This window comes from Pelodiscus sinensis, chromosome 20 (genome assembly GCF_052426305.1).
Source record: "Pelodiscus sinensis isolate ZL-2025 chromosome 20, ASM5242630v1, whole genome shotgun sequence".
NCBI lineage: Eukaryota > Metazoa > Chordata > Testudines > Trionychidae > Pelodiscus > Pelodiscus sinensis.
The window spans coordinates 26,925,631-26,946,152 of record NC_143071.1 but is presented as its reverse complement, the minus strand read 5'-3'; the positions used below and the strand labels follow the sequence as shown (position 1 = coordinate 26,946,152).

The 20,522-nt window shown below is 48.7% G+C and overlaps 1 protein-coding gene across 1 annotated transcript in view; it reads right to left on the bottom strand.

The window, feature by feature from the left end:
* Positions 1-229: 229 nt before the first annotated feature.
* Positions 230-20,522, bottom strand: part of HS3ST3B1 (heparan sulfate-glucosamine 3-sulfotransferase 3B1) — a 47,714-nt gene continuing 27,421 nt past the window's right edge. Inside the window, exon 2 of the mRNA XM_075903514.2 lies at positions 230-4,575. Coding sequence (XP_075759629.2) covers positions 3,957-4,575 — 619 coding nt within the window. The 3' untranslated portion in view covers positions 230-3,956. The remainder of the gene's footprint in view (positions 4,576-20,522) is intronic.

Here is a 20,522-nt window from a genome sequence, read left to right as displayed (position 1 = left end):
TGAGTTTATCTGTTTATCCTTCTAGAAGAAAAGCAAAAATGAGGATAGCACTGAATCTATGATTAGCAAACCAGATGCATACTAGAGGGAATCCAACCCTGGTTGCCATATTGCTTAGGTAAGGCTTTTTATATTAACTGATCTCATATAAACTTTATTACAAAGGCTGTTTGGCCAAGATTAGCAATTTGCTTAAGGTACTCAGTGTATCCAACACCACGTATTTCTATAATCCAGTATGATTGCTTCATGAAACCATTCAGTACCAAGACTTGATCAGACCTATTAAGCCGACAGCCTGGTGAGTATTGTACACTTAAGAAAGGCATCGGGAAACCAAAAATGGTTACAAAGAAAGTACATAAATCCTCCAGTATTAAAACAAAAAACCCAAGGAAACAGAGGTAAAATGAAGACGTGGCAAAGTGATAAAATACCTGAAGTGTGCCAAGCACGGGCAGAAATGGGACTACGTGGTTGGACGGTGTTGTCACTGGACCAGAAAGTGCCCATTTGCATGCAAGTTGATGGCTGGAGAGTTACCCGGGGGGCCTTCATGGCCAGGAAGGAATACAAGGCTTAATTCTACACACTGCATAAGTTCATCAGTAGGAAGACACAGCGATTCAAGTTCCGTAATAACTAGTGTCCCCGGATGCTGCTTTAGGAGCTATAAAGCATTTTTCTGCAGTCATTCAAGAACCTCAAGCTAGCAGTCCCTTGTGGTAAACTGAATATGCTAGTTTAGCTATCACTCGGTATTAGAGGTGGATCCCAAGACCCGGTGTCCAAGCCGAAAGCCTGGGCCCAAAACACACACACATCCAAATGCCACTGGAGTTTTCATCCCAGCTTTGCAACCCAGGGCTCCCTCTGCATTTCAGTAATGGGGATGCCACGGTTTCTGTTGTGGCTTTTCACGGTGTTAGCTGATGGAACTGCAGATGGCAGAACAAAGCAGTTTCACAGGCGGGATTTCCCCTTTCCATTGAGGGGGAAAGACTCAGAGGAGAAACACAATCAAAGGTTGCATCATGCTTAAAAACGCACCAGAATTAGAGAGTCATTATAGAGCCTGCTCCTGCAAAGTACAAAGTGCACGGATCCTCAGCCTCACTCGGCTGGGATTTAAGGGTGCGCTCACATACGTGTCTTTCTCCCCCCCCACCTAGTGGGGTGTGGTCCCCTCCCACAGATTTCCCACTAGCATTGATAAATAGGAGTGCTGGGACAGAGAGCCCCTTTTGATCCTGTCTCTCTCTTTTCTTGCCGTGACATTACACCACTCTTGTAAATTATATGCTAAAATTCCCTGTTAGTCATTAGGTTAAACTAAGCACCTCTTGGGTTTGAAGTGGGTGTAGATCCATCCCCATGTGCAGACACCTTGATTCTCAAAACACAAGGCTGACTTCTACTCTCAGGACCATTAGCATAAGCCTGCTCAGAGACGGACCCAAAGAGAGAGCAACTTGGGCCTGCTAACTGAATGGTTTGGAAGGAAAGTTATTGCATCTGCATCTCTATCATTAAGCAGTTGTGCGTAGGACAGTTAAGTGCAAGGAGGCTGTTAAGGTAAAAGCAACATCTGGGGAATGCACTAGGGGACACGTTACCACAGCTGGGCATTGTTAGTGATCTGTATTGGACTAGAAGGTGAGTGGGAGGCTAGCATATATTGATAACACATAGAAAACCAACACAATGAAATCATGTATCCTTTACCCATTGACCTAGATGCTGTGGCATTCACATGCAGATGTTGAGTTTTACTGCACTGCACATACATGATGCATGTACTTGTTCACTTAAACAGTAGCACAGGATCTATTTAGCAAATACTTTGCTGCTCTCACTAGATAGGCGTTGTAGACATTCCTGCACACTGCAGTTAATCCATTGTTTAATCGACACTCGGGATTAGACTGAAGTAAAAAACTGCCATGTGTAGCCTGTAGTTGCCCTGGAACAATGGTATGGCTTTGCTTTAATCAAATTCAATGGGAATTAGGGTCAGGATTTTTCTACTCTACCCCCTAAGAGGTCCATTAGAGAGGGGTGAACCTCAACCGGTGCAGATACCCAAGGTTGGTGACCATTATCCAGCCCACCTAAGCCTATGAAATTTGGCCAGAACTCTTGTGAGAATCGGATTCATCCGCTCACTGCTAGCTTCCAGCAGGTTGTAAATTCTGCAAGAATAGCCAGGGTTCCATTTGTGCTCATCTGCACAAAAAGTGTTTGGTTCAAACTACAGGTCTTTATGGTAACTGGTGGCCCCGCCTTTGCCGGTGTATTGAGTGGATTAATAGTTAAGGAGCAGTTTGGATTCACAGCGGTGCCCTGTGAGATACAGCACCGCTGTTTGATTCAGAGTCTCTTCCAAAACTATGGCATCAAGGCGCTGCATGTGAAATGGAGGAATCAGCGGCAGTAGATACAGGCAAGGGCGACGTACGTGTTCCCATGTCATTCCAGGGATTCATCTGCTGGGTAACACCTGTTCTCGGTTCTGGAGAGACTGATGATGACGCGTTAGACCAATTGAAAGGGGAACAACAGCCCAGGGGAATGAGGCTGAAGCTCCCTCCCCCCCCACACACACACACTCATTGCACTGGTGAGCTACACAGATCTCCAGCTACGTCTGGACTCACTGCGTTCCCTACCCACTCCTTGGGGGACACTCACTCAGTGACAGACGCAGACCCCGGGTTTTGCTACTGGCCCCCGTGGTTCTATCGATTTCTTTGGTGTGTCAAAGCAGACGCTCCGCCTGCGCGCTGGACTCACGCGGGTTTGAAAACAGGCTCCGTACAACGCGAGTGCTGAGTGCTCGTAGGAGCTGAATTTCATTCGCTGCGGAACCGCTTTGCCCAGCCTGAATCATTCCACATCTTTAATAAGAACAAGAATGCAGGTTTTAAAAATGCATAGAGTTGCCACCCAGGAAACCGGACTGGGCGCGAGGGGGAAAGAGGGAAGAGTCTCCTTGTTAAAAAAAAAAAAAAAAAGACACCAAAGGGCATAGGTGGCTGGTGAAGGTACAGCTGTGGGAGGTAAGCCCCAAACCCTGCCCCCAGTCCTGCCCCTTCTGCTCAGGCCACACCCCCATCACAGGGAGGGTGGGCACTCCGGGGCAGCATCACTCTGTCCCCAGTACACCTACCACAGGTGTTGTGGGGGCAGAGTGTGGGCGGGGCCAGGCTAGCCGTTTGGGAAGGCAAAGCCTTCCCCTGCCTAGCATACCCGCCGCCTATGCTGAGGGGGGGGGGAACAAACTGATGAGACCGCTCTCCCCTTCAGCAAAACGTTACATTGGGGGGGCACTTTTCCAAAGGAGCAGCTTAACACCAAGCAAAGCAGGGGAAGCAGAAGTCAGCAGAAGACTCCCCACAGCAACAGCTGTATGGCTTGGGGGAGTGGACACCGATGCACTTTGCATTTGCTGCCCACCTGCAAGGCAGCTGCCGTGTTAGACATAAGCCTCTGCCCCCACGGCCTCTCCCTCACTTACTGTTTCTCCACAGACAGGAAGGAAGGTGATGGCCCAACTGATCTGATGCTCATGGTAGGGGGACGGATCCTAGGGACATGGCAAGGAAATGTTTCTAAAGGTCTAATACCCGTAACAAAAATAAAATTGTGCTTTTTCCCCTCCCCCTTCCTTTTTAATACGAATTTCTGCTAGGTAAATGGAAGCACCGGTTACAAACCAAACCAAGAGATCGGTATTAGAATTAAATGCCATGGAATGTTTTTTTTTTTTTTTTTAAAAACCAAACAGGTTATGGGCTGATATTCTAGACAGTGTGGTTAGGCAGCTTAGTGAATTAATTACTTAAGAATTAAAAATAAATTATTATAAAATAGATTTCTGTACATTTTACATACACACACATATATCTTTAGAGAAGCAAGCTGCGCCATGTGGTAATTACAAGACGACACCAGCCTCAGTCCCAGCCAAAGTCGTGCCCAGTCATCTGGTAGAACTTCATGTTGAAAGGCCGGTAGAACTCCCGCAGTCTCTGCACCACCTCCTGGTCGATGTTGGGGTGGGTCCGGCCTTTCGTTTTCCCCAGGCAGTGGGGTTTGCTGCTGCCCTCGGCCTTCTTCAGGCAGGGGAAGCCCTTGGTTTTGTTGAAGTAGAAGTGTTTGTCCGTGATGATCCTCTTGAGGCCCAGAAAGTCCTGGACCCTGCCCAGCTCCCCGGCAGGGTCGCTGATCAGCCTCTCCCCACTGACAAAGAGTATCTGGCCAATGGGGAAGTAGAGGAGCCAGTTCTCCAGGTGCTTGGCATAGATGCCTATCTGGATGGCGCTCCAGGAGGTGTCGATCAGGCCTGTAGTCCTGTTTTTGAAGGTCAGGCTCTCAAAGGTGGGGATATCGGGCTTCTTCGAGAGAGTCTGCGTGTAATCGGAGATGGCTCGGGTCACGGGGTCCCGCACCACCACGATGAGCCTGGTGCCCTTCGACATGGCGGAGATGCGCGCGGGCGCTTCCTTGGTGACAAAGTAGCTGGGGGTTTTCTCCATGGTGATCTGCCCGTCAAGGGTTCTGGGCATCAGGTCTCTGCCAAGGAACAAATGCATTGGTTAGGATGGGAGAAGAACTCAGCTCTTGCAAAGCAACCTTTATGGGCCCTGCTACCAGCACACACCCTATTAGTGCGCTTTGCAAATACACAAAGTACCAGTGCACAAGGTTCGCCTCCTGGCAGTGATACCGCAGTAGGGACTCGTGCTCTGTATTTGGCTTGCTTTAAAGATGCCAGTCCAACCTCCTGGGGCTCTGAATTAGCTGTAGTCTTAAAACGACGTCAGTTCAGCACAATGCAATTGAAATAGCCTCGTCGGAAAAAGCGAGAGCACGGAGCAAAGGAATCTCTTTCAATTCCATTATGCAGTTTCGAGACAGCGGCTAATTCGCAGCATCTAGCACCACGGGCTCCCCGTCCATGACTAGAGCTCCTGCATGCCTCTGTAACACAAATAATAAAAAAACTCAACACCCGTTGTCCTCAGTGGAGCCATGATCGTGAATCCAAGGGAAAAGGATGACCCCTGTGTTTTGATATCGAGCCATATGAATGTATAATCACAAACGAATCCTTAGCCTAGGATAATCCCTTCTGCACACTTTGGCTAGCAACTGTACAAATTACAGGCAATCTTACAATACTGAACTCCTTGGTGCAATGTATCGAACCCACCGTAGCACGTATCACACTAATAAAAAATACAAGTGAAAAAACAGATCTCTTCAAAAGGCAGTAGCCACAAAGCTCTTCCACCCACTAAGCTCCAACATATCGGCACATCAGCAGCAAGGGGCACCGGAATTCTGTAATTTAACCCACCAGATGTTTTCACATCTATATGCTCCTCTTTCATATCAGCGCTATTTGCTCAGGCTAGAAAACGCAGCCCACTTCGCCCCACAGTCGGTCTGGGCAAAGTGGTGAAGAGCAAAGCCTCTCCAGGAGAGCAGCTAGTTTCTGCACCTACTGCATGCTGGGGAAAAGGTCGGTGCCAGGATTCCACAGGTCAGCGCGTAAGGCCATAATGGGGCAGGCCAGTGGAAATGCCGTCAGATCCATATTTAAAGGGACATCATATCCCACCATGCAAGGAAGTGGCTTTTCCCCCTCCTGTGCCCTGGTATTTCACCCACAGCAAGGCCTAACTGCAGCAGCTTTGGACAGGTACAGTCCCTTTCACACACTGCATGCCACGCCGCGACACAGGCACCAGGTACAACCTGTGCTTCCCTAGTAAATTCCCAGGGAACAAGTCTCCACCCAAGACTTTGCCATGCCCACGAGTGATTTTTCAGGAGAAGCTGCTCTCTAACCGGCAAATGCCAGACAAGATCTGTTTTCTAAGCCCATCACAATACACAGCACACCCAGAATGGTACAGCGCACCACCACCGAATCTAACCAGAGTGGAGGCAAATGGATTGGACAGACCACATGTTCACCAGTGTCTTGGGGACACTGAGCATAGCCTGTTCTGGCAGTCTCATGCCATTAGAGGTTGGTTTGACTTACAAAGCCCCTAGCGGCCTTGGAGTTGCCTACCTAGGAGACTGTTCACAACTGCAGCAGCTGCAATTCCGAGAGGTGCCTACATTGAAGCCCCTTTGCTAGTAGAAAGAGGAATTTGTCAAGGTGCTAGGCCTTGCGAGCTCCCTATCTCCCCAGGGTCGTGTAAGCCTGAGCAAATTAGCCTTTGGAGCATGCTGGAGGGCCTGCTTTTTCTCCCTGGAGACAGGTAGTCAGCATCTCTTGCTGTCTTCAAGACCGGCTGCATTTCTGGAGGAGATGTGTTAGCCAAACAAGTTATTGGGCTCAGCACAGGGTAACTTAGTGAAATTTAAGGGTCTGTGTTATTAGGAGGCCGGACGAGATGATCTAATTGTCTCTGCTGGCCTTAAACTCTGAAAATGTAGGAAGGGTTGGGCAGCGTGATGTGTAGGACTCTTGGAGCATGTCTACACTAGGAAATTATTTCAAAATACTTATTTTGAAATAACACCCGAAATAACTATTTCAAAATAGCGCATCCATGCTACAAGAAAGCCTCAAAATGAATCCAGGGCAGGCTCCCTTAACCTCGACGTAGAGCCCCAGAATGCACTGGGGAGCAATTACTTGGAATAACGCTGGGGAGTAGTTATTTCCAAATAGCAGTAGTGGAGTGTCCACACGACCATTATTTAGAAGTAACTGTTGTTCCTTGTGGAAAGAAGGAGTTCTGGAAATAACCAGCCCCTTATTTCAAAATAACAGGCTTGGTAGTATAGAGGCTCCATTTGTTATTTTGAAGTAACTCCCTCATGTAGACCAGGGCGTGGACTGCACAGGAGGGGGAAGTATGAGGGATCAATTCATTAGTCTATTTAGGTGTTGCTGGGTCACTTGATCCAACCTGGGAGAAAGTGACAGGGATGTTTTGGTCCATTTTCCAACAGAGTGTCCAGAACACCAAGAACACTGAACAAATGCTCCTTTAGGAGTTGCACAAATCCCAACCTCACTAATGCACAGCCTTCAGCAGGGGTAGCCATTAAATCCACCCCTCTTCAGCATACAGGAAAAGAGGGGTTCACTTGGAGAAGACTCAGCCTCATCTTCTCATGGCCCCCTACCTTTACAGATGTCCATCCACATCCCAGAACATTTATACAAACAGCCGCAACGGACCAGAACCTGAATTCTTGTGAAGTGCTGCTGAGCTCTTGCAACTCCTGTTCGTTTCAGAGTGAACGAAGGGTGCTCAGTCTTACAAGACTAGCTCAAGAAAGTTTCAAAGCAAAAATGGTCTGGGTTCCCTCTACAGGATCTACAGATGGCTGGATTGTGTTTCGAGAGCTACAAAACTTCCTTCTTAAAATGCTGGCATAGTTGCACCTTCCTCTTCATGTAAGAAACCCAACGTCTATCTCTACCAGGGAAGAATAAACTGGTAGGGAGGGAAATGTGATCTTTGAGCTTCCAGACAAGAGTAAGAACAAATGAAGACCCTCCCAACATGCATTAGAGTTATTAAAAGTCCCCCCCCCCCCCCGTATCTAGCTCCAAAAGCAAAACTCTCGCACTATGTGCTGACATTCTGTTGTATACTGGTAGTAGGCCAAGACTTCTGTCTCTCAGGGTCTGGTGGGATCATGTACAAGCAAAAAGACAACTCTGGTGGGCAATGAAGTCTACTGAGACTAAGATGGCATTGGATGAAAACAGCCTCCAGCTTTAGGAAAATTAAGATCGGTATTTAGAGCCAACTTTGATGTTCTAGCTCATCTCTACCAGACATCTACCTATGGGTCTTTCAGGCTTTCCTAAACCTGCACGTAGTCATCTTGCTTGCAACTGAATAGGGGAAGTAAAGTCACAGGTTTACCAGATGGTCTGAGATTTACCCAGGTGGAGAAGTAGCTAATGCCTGCTGATACCTGACTTAACTAAAGATTACGACGATTCCTAGGTGAGCCACCATCCGATTGATGGATGTGCACAAAGGGCAAACAGCTCTTCTCATGGCACTAAGGGGACAATCCCTACACACGCTGGAGTCCACATGAAAATTCTTGTTGGCTTTGGGATGAGCAAGAGTAGACCCGAGTTGTACAAGCCAGTCGTTCTGACAGGGAATGAGCCGAGGGCTGCAGGGACAGCAAGAGCAAACTAAATCAGCGGAGAAGAATCACTGGCGAGAAGGAAACTGGAAGAAGAGACAGTGGAGGACACAGGTTGGGAGGCTCTAAATCATTAGGCTGAAAAGGAGGGAAATCAAACTTTGCCCCACAGTTACTGATCTGCTGAGCATAAAGCTAACATGTTGCCTGGATGGCTCTGTTATGTGTCCTACAACTCCTCATGCACAGATGTGGCTCATAGAGACTATAGGGTCCAGCCTGGACACCCAAGTTAAACGTCTGGTTAACTTCAGTCTGCTCTCTTTTGTTCAAATAGGTGTGGCTCCCCATAAACTTAGCACAGGGAACACCATAAAAGGGGAGTCAGCTGTGGGGAACCTTGCTGTCTCTCCCCTATGCTTTGGTTGAGCAAGGTTTGGTCGCACAAAGCTTTCAGAAAATTAACAACCCACCCCTCCATTGGTCATTCCCGCCTACCCCTCATACAGGAACCTCAGCGCACTCTGTACAACAGATCAGACCCTTGGCTGAGGGAAGGTGGTCCAGGCCATGGACATCAACCAAGGCGCTGGCTGTTAAAGCTTCTGTGAAAAGGAATCTCGGTAGAGCCAGGGAGGGGCGTTGTGAACAGAGATGAATTTTCCGCAGGCAGAGAGCAAAGCTCCTAACTCCAAGCTCTTAACACGTCAAGCAAGACAAAAGGGATAAAAAAAAAGCTTTTCCTTTAATGAATATTTCTTCAGCAAAGCTTGTGCCCATCGTAGGCAAAGTGATAGGCTTATCCTAAAGATGGATTGGCCTACTTTACCTATTAACCACTTAGACTAATGTACGAATGAATAAAGGGAGCCTATCCGTTCTAATCCCAGGCCTTTGCAGTCCCCAATCTTTAATAAAGCAAGCAAACAAATATGTAAAACAAAACAAAACAAAATTTCCCGGAAGCAGCAACATTTTAACACAAACGTTTCTAATGTGAAGGACGGAGCGAAATAAGTGTACCAAGTCGCAGCGACAGGTGGCCACACGGTAATCCAATCCCTGATGCTTAATGCCCCTTTGTGGCAGCTTTTTGTCCAACCAGAGGGACTGTGAACTAATCTATTGACACTTCTCAATAAAGAACATCAAGAGAGGCTATTGTCAGTGGGAGGGGCGGGTGGACGAGGGAATGTTTACAAACTGTTGAGTGGTTATTAGCTTGTATCGAGTTGGCAGGTACAACAGGCCTATGTTCGCAACAGAGACAAAAGCTTTTCCCTGGGGTAGCATGTGACAATATTGATGGCCCAGGAGCGTGTCAGGCCTGGTGTAGTAACCCGCCCAGGGCCTATTCCCAGGGTGGGGGACCTCCATAAAATGCAAGAAAGTTGCACATTTTGGGGGAGAGGAGGACGGGTGGAAAACTAAATCCGACTGGAAAAAAGCATTTCTGAATCTAGGCAGCAGGCAGAGCCCAGTTTGCAAACGTGTGGCATGCATTGCACGCAATATAATTATCGCCCCGGTGGTTCTTATGCCTCCAGATCAGATTCCTGACAAGATCAGCAAGATGCCCAGCATGGCAGATTGTAGATTTAAGAGGTTCTCCTCTCCTCCCGCACACGTCCACAGAGATTGTATTCGCCCGGGGAGATGCCTCAGAAGAGTGTTTAATTTTAGCCCGTTTTTTCCAGTTGATCACGACCGATGTAAAATACACACGATGCAAATGTTGTTTTTCTGCCTACAGAGCTATCTCCCTACCTTCAACTGATGCCAACTCGAGCTCCCCCCAGGGCTGGAGATGGCACCAGTGAAAAGTAGGGAGGCAAGGTGGGTCCCAGTGGCTTAATGCATAAGGCATCAGCCTGAAGGCATCTCAAGGGCCACATTATGCACTGGGCAGGTGCTATGAGAGTGGAAACTGAGTAAGCACCTTTCTGGGGTAGCCAATGGTATGTGGAAGCTTCAGCAGGTGCAAAACTAGAGGCACCTGCTCCTCTGCCTCTCTCACGCTGAAGCCGCTAGCACCAAGGGATATACTGGGCATGTTGGAAAGGGGAGACGGAACGGACAAAGTGCGTCTGCAATCTCCAGCTGGGGCTCACCGCCCATTGTCACTCTTACAGCAGCAGCCATGCTGCTCTAGCTGGTGTATGGGCAGAGAATCCGGAATCCAGCTCTCTCCTTAAGCTGTATCCAGAGTTGAAAACCAACAGGTCTGGCCCACCGATATTTCCACGTCTGCCCACTGTTTTATGTTCTACTACACGTTGAACCTCTCTAGTCCGCCGGAACGCTCTGATCCGGCAACATCTGTGGTCCAGCACGATTTGAGTTAGATGAATGTCCACTTATGAGTGTGGTCAAATTGTCTCAAAGTCTGTTTACAGCCTCCAGGCCTGGCTCTCAGTGTTCTAGACTGTTATTTTAGCTCTAATTTACCCCTAAATGTCTTCCAAGAGCCCAGTAAGCAGTGGAAGTGTGGATGCTGCTGCTAAAGGGTGCCAGGCTAAAGAAGTATAAACTGTAATTCACTTCAAGGGAACAAGACTACAGAGGGAATGGTACTAATGAACTGACAGTTGCCTTCAGTGTAAACTAAACGGGGGAGAGGAGCAAAATCGTTACCTTGATTGTTTGCGTCCTATTGTACGTACATGATGGGTATGTCTAAAGTACACCCCTCTATCGGCAGAGGGATGTAAATTAGATGTATCGAAAGTGCAAATGAAGCTTGGATTTAAATATCCCGTGCTTCATTTGCATAATGGCAGACAGCACTTTTTTTCCCCCGAAACGGGGTTTTTCAAAAAAACCCCAGCAGTTTAGATGGGGCATTTTCATCAGAAATGTCCCATTTTGAAAGATCCTGTTCTCCTAAAACAATGAGGAGTACAGGATCTTCCGAAATGGGGCATTTCTGTCAAAAATGCCCCATCTAAACTGCCAGGCTTTTTTTCGAAAAGCTCTGTTTCGAAAAAAAAGCAGCATCTGCCATTATGCAAATGAAGCACAGGATATTTAAATCCCGGCTTCATTTGCACTTTCGGTACGTCTGATTTACATCCCTCTGCCAACAGGGGGGTGTAGTTTAGATGTACTCAATCTTAAGTCTCGTTTACTGTAGATCACCGCTTAGTATTGGATGGTCATCACTAGCAAGTTACAGACAATCCAAACCTAGACACTCTCTTAAGACAGCCTAGTACTTTCAGCGAAGGCTTGGGAGCAAGTAACTCCTGAACTCTAATCCCAGCTCTGTTCCATGTGGCCTTGGGTCAATCACATCCCTGCTCTGTGCCTCAGTTTCCCAAAACTGTATAACAAGAATTACCACGCCCATGTCATGGAAGAAGAGAGATGAGATTGGATTGTATGTTGAGTGGTTTGAAGATGGAGATGGGTATTTAAATATTATTTGCATAAACATTGATGGCCCAGATTCTCAAAAGATATTTAGGTGCCTAATTGCCATGTAGTCCAATAGGATTTAGGTACCCAACTACCTGTGAGGATCTGGGCCTAAATGACTTGCTGCTTTAAGACTGTGCAGGAATTCATGCTCTCTTGCAAAATTTACAGGTTTCCCTGCTTCAGCACAAGCAACACACGCCACAAGAATGACCATTTTGTGCTGAATTTCCAGACTTCACCCCCCAGTTATTCCCTGGAAGGAAGAGACAGAGGCAAAAAGGAAACAAATAAAAAGAGAGAAGTGAGGCAAATTATTTTGGGCTTCATCAATATTCAGTTCAGGTTCAGGCCGGTAATCCAGATTCATTTACCTATGTACGCTGCAGGCCAGATTCACAATGCCCAGGCGGGTTTTGCCTAACCTTCAGTGGTGGAAGATGTGACAAATGTCTATAGAAAAAGAAGGAAGCAGGGCCCTTTTGCAGACCGAAGCTGAGGTGACCTGGTATTTCCTACAAAAGATGCCTGGACACCCGGATGGACCATCTAAAAACCATCGGTTTTAGATTGAAGGCTCATGTGCTCAGAAAAATCCCTTGCAACTGCTTCCATTCAACAGGCTTCAGAAGATCCGCTGAGACGTGCAGAACACCTAAGGTACTGAACTTCAAAAGTCATTTATGAACAAGGGGATGACTGAGCTGGAGGCAGCTAAAACCCAGCTTCCAGGTAACAGTTCCTAAGGCCCCATCTCCACTTGCTGTGCTGGAGATCGATCTTCTAGTGTTCGATTTAGCGAGTCTAGTAAGGACCTGCTAAATCAAAAGCTGAGGGCACCCAGGCCGGCGCCGGCACCCCCACTCCTCCTGAGGAGTAAGGGAAGCCGACGGGAGCACTTGCTTCAGTCGACCTCCCACTATGGAGATGGCGCCAAGCTTGAATTAAGGTACATCAACTCAAGCGGTGTTATTTACATACCGTAAGCCGACTTTCCAGGTCTAGTATAGACCTGACCTAAAGCTGCAGTGTAGAGCTGTACAACACCTGTAGCCTTAAAGGGTAGAGGCGGGACAAAACTTTAGACACCTGACAAAAATTATAGGCTGCTTTGGATAAGCTGAGCCTTCATCTCTCTATGTGACTAATACTTGCCCGAGCTCCTGGGACACTCTGCCAGGACAAACTGGTTACCGTTTGGTAAATGCACAGATATTACAGAGATGAATGGAGAGCAGGAAGCCCTATAAATAAAGCTCTTCTTCCCATCACCCTTCGCTGGACTGCAGAGGGGTCTGGACTGCAGGAGTCCCCATGGCTCCGAGGGATTTATAGAGCACTAGCTTGCATTGGTGACGAAACCAGCGTGCGATAAATAAACACAGTCTCTGTCTTCAGCTTCCTAGGTGTGAAAGGAAGGTATTGAGGCCTACCCAGAATATGTCAAATGAGCACCAGTATAATTGTAAGTGGAAAGGAAAGGCAGCACTCAGATACAGGAGATAAAAATAAAAACAAAATTTGATTGGTTGACCAACAATAACCCCGCTTTTAGGGAAGTAAGTAACTCAGACAGCAGTATGCAACAAAGTGCTGATTACCCCAAATGGAGCAGACGAAAGTTTTTTGTAAGGGCAGAATGAGACAACAAAAATCTAACGTCAGCAATTGTCAGGCGAGTGGAGGAGTACCAAAATACCGAAACAGGGTATATAAGGTGGGCTGAAACAGACCACGAGCGGACGGGTTGCGAATCCGAAAAGCCAGGTCTGATCAACCAGGGCTCCCTCCCCGGCGCTGAATCTCGCTGCCGCACGTAAGCTCCGAAAGGGGAACAAATAAGCTCCGAAAGGGGAACGAATACCGGTCGTAAGTTGCAACGAAAAATCCAAAGAAAGGAAAAACATAAAGAAAAGAATATCTCCTGAATCTAAGCAATGCTTCTATCTTTCTTAACGTGAGTATTATATAACTGTTAACTCCATAAATTTCTTAAAGGTAACTCAGGAGGGTATATCAGCAGGAGAAGTTATTATTTCTTGTTATTTTTAACTGTACTGTTTTTCTACTTTTTTCTTTGTATATTATATTGTCTTAAAAGAATCAAAAATAATGAATTGATTTAAATGGAAAATTGATTATAAAGTAAATAGAAAAAATAAATAATCTTTGTTTAACCCTAAAAAGAAGTATTCCTCTCTCTGTGGTTTCAAATCCTTTAAAGAACCAAACCCGGTTACCGAAATGGCGTCACGAACAGGATTCGAACCTGGTCACTTGTATTTTTTGCTTTGCTCCTGTCCTGACACAATGAACCATCCTGCAAAAAACTGACCAGCCTGCAGGTGCAACAGAGGGGAAAACTCAGTAACGAGACAGAATTCGACCTTTCCAAGCCTGAACAGGTCGCCAGCAGGGAAGTGAGGGGAAACCAATTGTGGAGACTGGTTTCCAGGACATCACACCGGCCTAGTCAGGACCTCCACTCTCTGTTTGAGCTGGTGGACCCAGGGAGAGGTGGGAGAGCGTTATAGAGCAATAACTCCCTAGCACGCCCCCGTTTCACAGAGTTAAGCTGCACCTACTAAGAACTTGAAAGAGCGTCCCCCCTTCATCTGCATTAGGAAAAGGTTCCGTCAGGCCTGGCCTTAGGGAAAAGTGAGCAAGGTGGTTGCCTTTGGCCCCGAGCCTTCAGGGTCTCACGCTGCCTGGCGCCCAACCAGCCACTCGCTCGCTGCCATGGCTGAGAATTGCCTGGCCACGCGGTGCAGCTAAGCACAGCGTGTCGCCTTGGGCCCTGCAAACTCTTTGGCTGAGCCTGGGTTCAGTCCCAACCTCCCCTTGCACCGCTAGCTCTCACACCAGTGTGTGCGCGCGTGTGTGTTTTAGAGAGACATCAGTCATTTAAATGTAGCTCAGAAGAGCGTGTTCATCTGGAGGTAGAGCCAGGGACACAGTTAAGGGGCGGAGGGGGTGAATTTCCCCATTGCGGTCTCCAAGATAGCAGGTTGCTGACAGGAAGAGGGAGAAATTTACAGAGCCGAGAGCTAGATTTAAAAGGCTGGTTTGCAGCTTTGGTAGACAATCGAGCACTGGGGAAAAACATGGACCCTGAAAAAACAAACAGCGCAGCAAGACAGCTTTATACCAGCCTGTGTCCTTAAAGCACAGTAACAGTCTCTTGTTTGCCACACACTTTATGGCAAGTAAATCCTTCACCGGGTTCTGTAGAGAACAAACCCAGGTCTAATTTCATTTACCCCTGGCTGCAGAGACCCCACCCTTCCTCCCACCTCCCCCTGACTTAGTGACAGCAGGAGTCACCAGACGCCTGTAGGAGCTGAGCCTTACCCATCCCCTCCCCTCCGTGGAGCGGCAGCAGGGCCTGGCCTGATCCAGCATGGTGCAAATCATGCTCAGCAGCTTGCCAGACTGGGCCCAGCATCACTGGGATCTTCATCGTTCAAGGGGGCTCTGAAGGACTTCACAGGAAGAGGCAAGCACATGCAGGGCCGGCCCAAGTCATTTGGGTGCCCTGGGAACAGGCACGTGGCGCATGCGCAGGCCCGCCCCCCCGTAGGGAGCACGGGCCCGCCCCCCCGTAGGGAGCACGGGCCCGCCCCCCCGTAGGGAGCACGGGCCCGCCCCCCCGTAGGGAGCACGACGCATGCGCTGCCCAGCCCAGCCCGGCCACCATTGCTGGCGCACAACCCGGGGCACGCCGCACCTGGCCGTGCAGGGCCCTGTGGCTGTGGTGGGAAGGGAGCTGTTGGCCGACACCACGGGCCCCTTACAGCTGCCATCAGGCACCCCCCATCAGTTGGTGCCCCAGGCAGCTGCCCGGCTCGCCCACGCCGTAGTCTGGCCCTGAGCAGATGGCTTGACTGTTGTGTTTGTTTAGGACATCCCCAGGCCTTGAATGAGCTAAGAAGCTTCAAGAAAGGCTCCGCTATCAAAGCAAGATGGACAGGGCTGAGCATGGCTTGCCGGGAGAAAGGGGAGGAAATCAGGAGTTTGCAAAGGGAGCTCTGAAAATCCTAGGAGGAATTTTTCTCCTTCCCACCACAAGCAGCAGAAAGGAAGCAACATAAAACGCACAAATTTATTTCACAGGCTGCTCTAAAGTACGCGTGAAGTTCTAACGGCAGCTCTTTCTTCCGAGTCGATAATAAAATCGTCAGATCCCAGAAATCTAGAAGAAATACGCTTCTAAAGCAAGACCCTGACAAGCCCAGTGGAGGAATGTTAAAGTAATAAAGCGTTTTAATTACCTCACGGAGACGGCCATCTGCACTGAGGTCAACCGGCTTTGAAATTCAGCTGGCTTGTATTCAGCTTTCTCCTGGTCGCGGACGGGGGCAGGGGACAGATCGATAAAGCCCCTTTAGGAGCCTAGTTCTGGTGTGTTGGGTTTGGGAGGAGGGGGACTTGCACAATAGATATTTTTCCACATGAAGTAAACCAGGAGTTAAGGAAACGCGCCCCCCCCCCCCCCCGCCCTTACACTGTACCCAGGGCCCGGACGGCTCCGTCACCTCCGCTCCACAGCACAGGACGCAGGAGTTCCCTCATCTCAAGCGGGACCCCATTGTTTGGGTTGGCAGATTACACAAGAAAGCCCAGAGTGACTGTGAACTGCCTTTAGGAAAGGGGCGTAACTCAATGCCATGCCACGGCATTTACACAGAAACAGATGATGGAATTAATGAACTTCCCAGCGGATGGGGGAATAAATAATTGGGGCTGAAACAGACTCACCAAGGGAGAAACCTCGCCCTAGGATCCTGTTCAGGGTTTTGATACAGCCAAGAAAGAGCCACTCCTGTGTTTCCAAGACCCTCCCCCCCCCCCCCCCCCGCCCCGGACTCTGCAATTTAGGTTCCGTTATATAACTGGAGAAGCACGTCCAGTCCCTCTAGTGTGGATGCAGGCTCATTGGCATAAAAGGTCCTTATACCCATATGGGGAGGGGAATAAGAATGGCCAGACTGGGTCAGACCAAAGGTCCTGTCTGCTGACAGTGGCCAATGCCAGATGCCCTGAGGGAGTGAACAGAACAGGGAATCATCAAGCGATCCCTCGCCTGACGCCCATTTCATCTTCTGACAAACTGAGGCAAGGGACACCATGGCCATCCTGGTTAACAGGCATTGATGGACCTAACCTCCATGAATCTATCTAGCTCTTTTTTGAACCCTGTTCAAGTCCTGGTCTATGCTAGTATAAACCATCTTTATACTGCTATAAATTGCATCCACCCCATATACCCCTGACAAACATCACACCTCCTGACCAAGAGAGTTATACTGGTGCAACAAACCTGTGCTTGGATCAGACCTAAAGATCTCTCAGTGATTCAGACACAAAGAGGGAAACAGAATCATTCCTATTGGGGTGGTGGGAAGCAGGAGATACAAAGTGACTTGCCCAAAGTGTCCCATTCTTACATTCCAAGGCCAGAAGGGACCACTGTGATCATCCAATTTGATCTACTTTGTAACACAGGCTGGACAACACCCTCTCCTCCCACCCCTGCAAACAATCAAATCTTTTAGAAAAAAAAACTATAGTGATTTTTAAAATTGCAAGTGATGGAACCAACCATGACCCTTGGCAAGGTGTTCCCCTGGCGAATTCCCCCTCATTTAGGCACCAAGTTTCTTATCAGGCTCCAGAGCTGCAATCCAAAGGCTGAGCATGGGACCCCAATGCCCCTAAACTGAGGGGGCAAGAGGGTGGGTCTGGGGGGAAAGGCATCTCTGGCCCCTTGACAAGAATGCTCCAGGGGTACGAGTTCGCTCCAGCACAGGGATCTATTTGAAACCAAGATCTCAGCTTTACAGACAGAGCCAACCTCATACTTTCCTTCCCCACCCTCCCTCTCCCCAGCCTACAAAGGCCCTAACAACTAGGCTGGTTACTTTAACAAGCGGCCTGGCTTTCACTCTCAGGCCTGACCGAACCTTAAAGGTTTGCCAGTTAACTATTTTTGTCAGGGGTGTGGCCGTTGCCTGCAGAGTAAAGGCTTAGAAAGGAGGCAGTTCCATGGATACAACTCATTCTCCCTGCCTTGCTGGAATAAAGTGATTTTGGTCTGAGCTAAACCACTTCTACACCAGGATAACTGCAGCCATCCGCCAAGGGGAGTTGCCACTTTAATTACAGGATCACTAACATGGTAAAGGCCTCAGATTAGCTCCTGAAGAGCCAGGGTTCTCCCACCTGCTGAATCACCAACAGGAACTTTTATTTATTAACTTACCCAGCGGGGCTGGAGCCTGTTTCAAATATCACTGCATAAAGATGAACATAAAAACAACCAGAGTGCGTCAGACCATCCAGCCCGGTATCCCGTCTTCCAACTGCGGCAAATGACCCAGAGGGAATGAGCAGAACAGGGAATTATCAAGTGATCCCTCTGACATCCATTTCCAGCCTCTGACAAACAGGCTAAGGACACCATTGCTAGCCATCCGGGCTAGTAACCACTGAGGGTGCATCTACACCACAGGGACTAACTTGAAATAAGCTACATCGATTGTGTAGCTTATTTCGAAATTAGGAGCATCTACACAGCACGTATTTCAAATAGAGCACTCTTCCTCTGACTCCCCTTACTTCTCGTACAATGAGAGTTACAGGAGCTGGAGTAAGAAGTCCTCCAGCTTGACTGTATTTCAGCATGATTTCAAAATGACTGCCTGCTGTTTAGACGTGGACTAAGTTATTTCAAAATAACATTGCTGTGTAGGCGTAACCTGATGGGCGTAACCTCTATGAATATATCTCGTTCTTTTCTGAACCCTGTTAAAAGTCCTGGTCTTTACAACATCTTCTGGCAAGGAGTTCCACAGGTTGTGGGTGTGCATAGAAAAAGCTTCCTTGAGTTGGCTTTAAAACTACTGCCTATAATTTCATTTGGTGACCCCTAGTTCCCATAACATAAGAACAAGGTATATCACTGACTCTCAGGGGGTGGGGTGGTTAAAAATTCAGCTAAAAATAGAAACTTATCCCTTTCCCCCTATTCACCCACTAGCAACCAGCTTGTTTTGAGAGGTGAGGGTGTTTGGGCAGGGTTTCTCTCCTCTGCTCCAGTTAGCCCAGGAATCTGGAAGCAGAACATGCTGGGAACCTCCAGGAGGAAGCCTCTTCTGATGGGATTTCCAGCCCAGTGTTACATGCTGGGGAGCTTTGGAGAAATCCTCCAACACTTAGATGCTCACAAGAGCCCTCAACCCGACTCTTGTCCCTTCTCTTGTTGCATCTGATCCCCCAGCCTCTTACTAATCTGCTGCAGGAAGCGAGAGTCAGCTGTGACTGCAGAGCAGTTCCGAGCCTGGCTGCTGAAGAGGAGGATGTGTGGGGCTAGGGCAGGGGAGACCTCCTTAGGGGGCCTGACCCGCCACTGCTTTGCACCTGTGGATAACACCTGGGCAAGGCTGGGCCCAAGTCACCACTTCCAGGGCCGGCCCGCAACATTTTGGCACCTGAGGCAGGGAGCTCAAATGACGCCCCCATGCTCCCTTTTCTCCTGCCTGCCTGTTATGTCTCTTGTGCCCGCCTACCTCCAGCACAGCACTCCCCCACCTCTGTGCATCTAGAGCAGAGAGAATACAGATGCACCAGCAGCAGACACAATTTTCTTCACTCTGAGTCCTAGTAGCCCCCCTCTTCCCCCCCCCCACCACCCCCCCCACACAGTCTGGCACCTGAGGCAGCCGCCTCAGTTCTCCTCACGGTAAGGCCGGCCCTGACCACTACCGTGAGCAGGCAACCCTCCCATCTGCCCTGTAGGGCTGAAGAACCAGAACTAGCGTGGACCAACGCTCCTTTGAGGGCCTCCTTGCCGGGAAGGAAGAGATGGGAGAGCTCCAGTCCTTTCCTTCAGGATCTCCACAGAAGAGGCCGTGGGGCCAGCCAGAATTTTCTCCTTCCTCACTAGAGCCCGCTGCAAGAGGGGCAGCGAGCCCTGTCGGCTCACTGGACGGAACCTCCTTTTTCCATGAGCTCTGCCGCCTCTCTCTGTTCTTGTCCTTAAAGGCACCAAACTTCCACTAGATAAATTATCTCCCTTCCTCAGAGGGGCCTTGCTATCATTTCAGAGGAAGTGGCAAATATTCCGCTCTCTTCCGCCTGTCGCGGTTCTAATCCCCATTAGCGAGGCCCCACGTAAGCGAGGGCACGGTCATCTAGTGAGCGGCCATGCGGCGTCAGGGGGAGGGGCACACGGCAAGGAAAGAAGTGAAAGTAACAAAAGAGGCATTTGCCAGCTCCACGCCCCCCTACCCCCACCTCTCCTTCCCCCCAGAAAGGCCTAATCTGCATTGTCCTGGTGCTTCAAGGGGGCTTTGCTCTGAACCCAAGTAAAAAAGCTTTTGAGTGAGGGAGGGGGCAGAGTTGAAATGAGCATCTTATTCCTGTCGGTCAGCCCCAGCTTCCTTTTATTCTTCACAGAAGCCCCCCCTTCTCCTCCCCCCCCTCATCCCGTGGCAGTCCCATCTCGGAAAAAGCACCAGTTTCCTCTTCCTGCTGAGGGTGGGAGGCGATCAGGGGTAATGCTTAGATTAAATGCTAATTGTGGTTTATGGATGAGTTCTTTAGTCTATTTCTCATTATCAAACATCACTGCTGCCTGGCTAAGTCAGACAAAATCAGAGTCATTATTTCTTGCAGGGGGAAGAGGGGGACGCGTGCTTCTTGTGCTGAAAAGGGGGGGAATATAACTTAAAGCAACCCTCTAAACCCAGCAGGAACCAGGATGGAGCTAAACGGCAAACAAGGACCAGCTGAAAGGGGTGTTCGGCCCTGGATCAAACTTCTGGGGCTTTTGCTCATTTTAATTCTGTAAGAAGCTACCTATTCATGCAGCTTGTAAAAAAAAAAAAAAAAAAAAAAAAAAAAAAAAAATGTTTACCTGGATTTTTGCTCCCTCTATCCCTGTTCAGATGGCATCAGCGTAT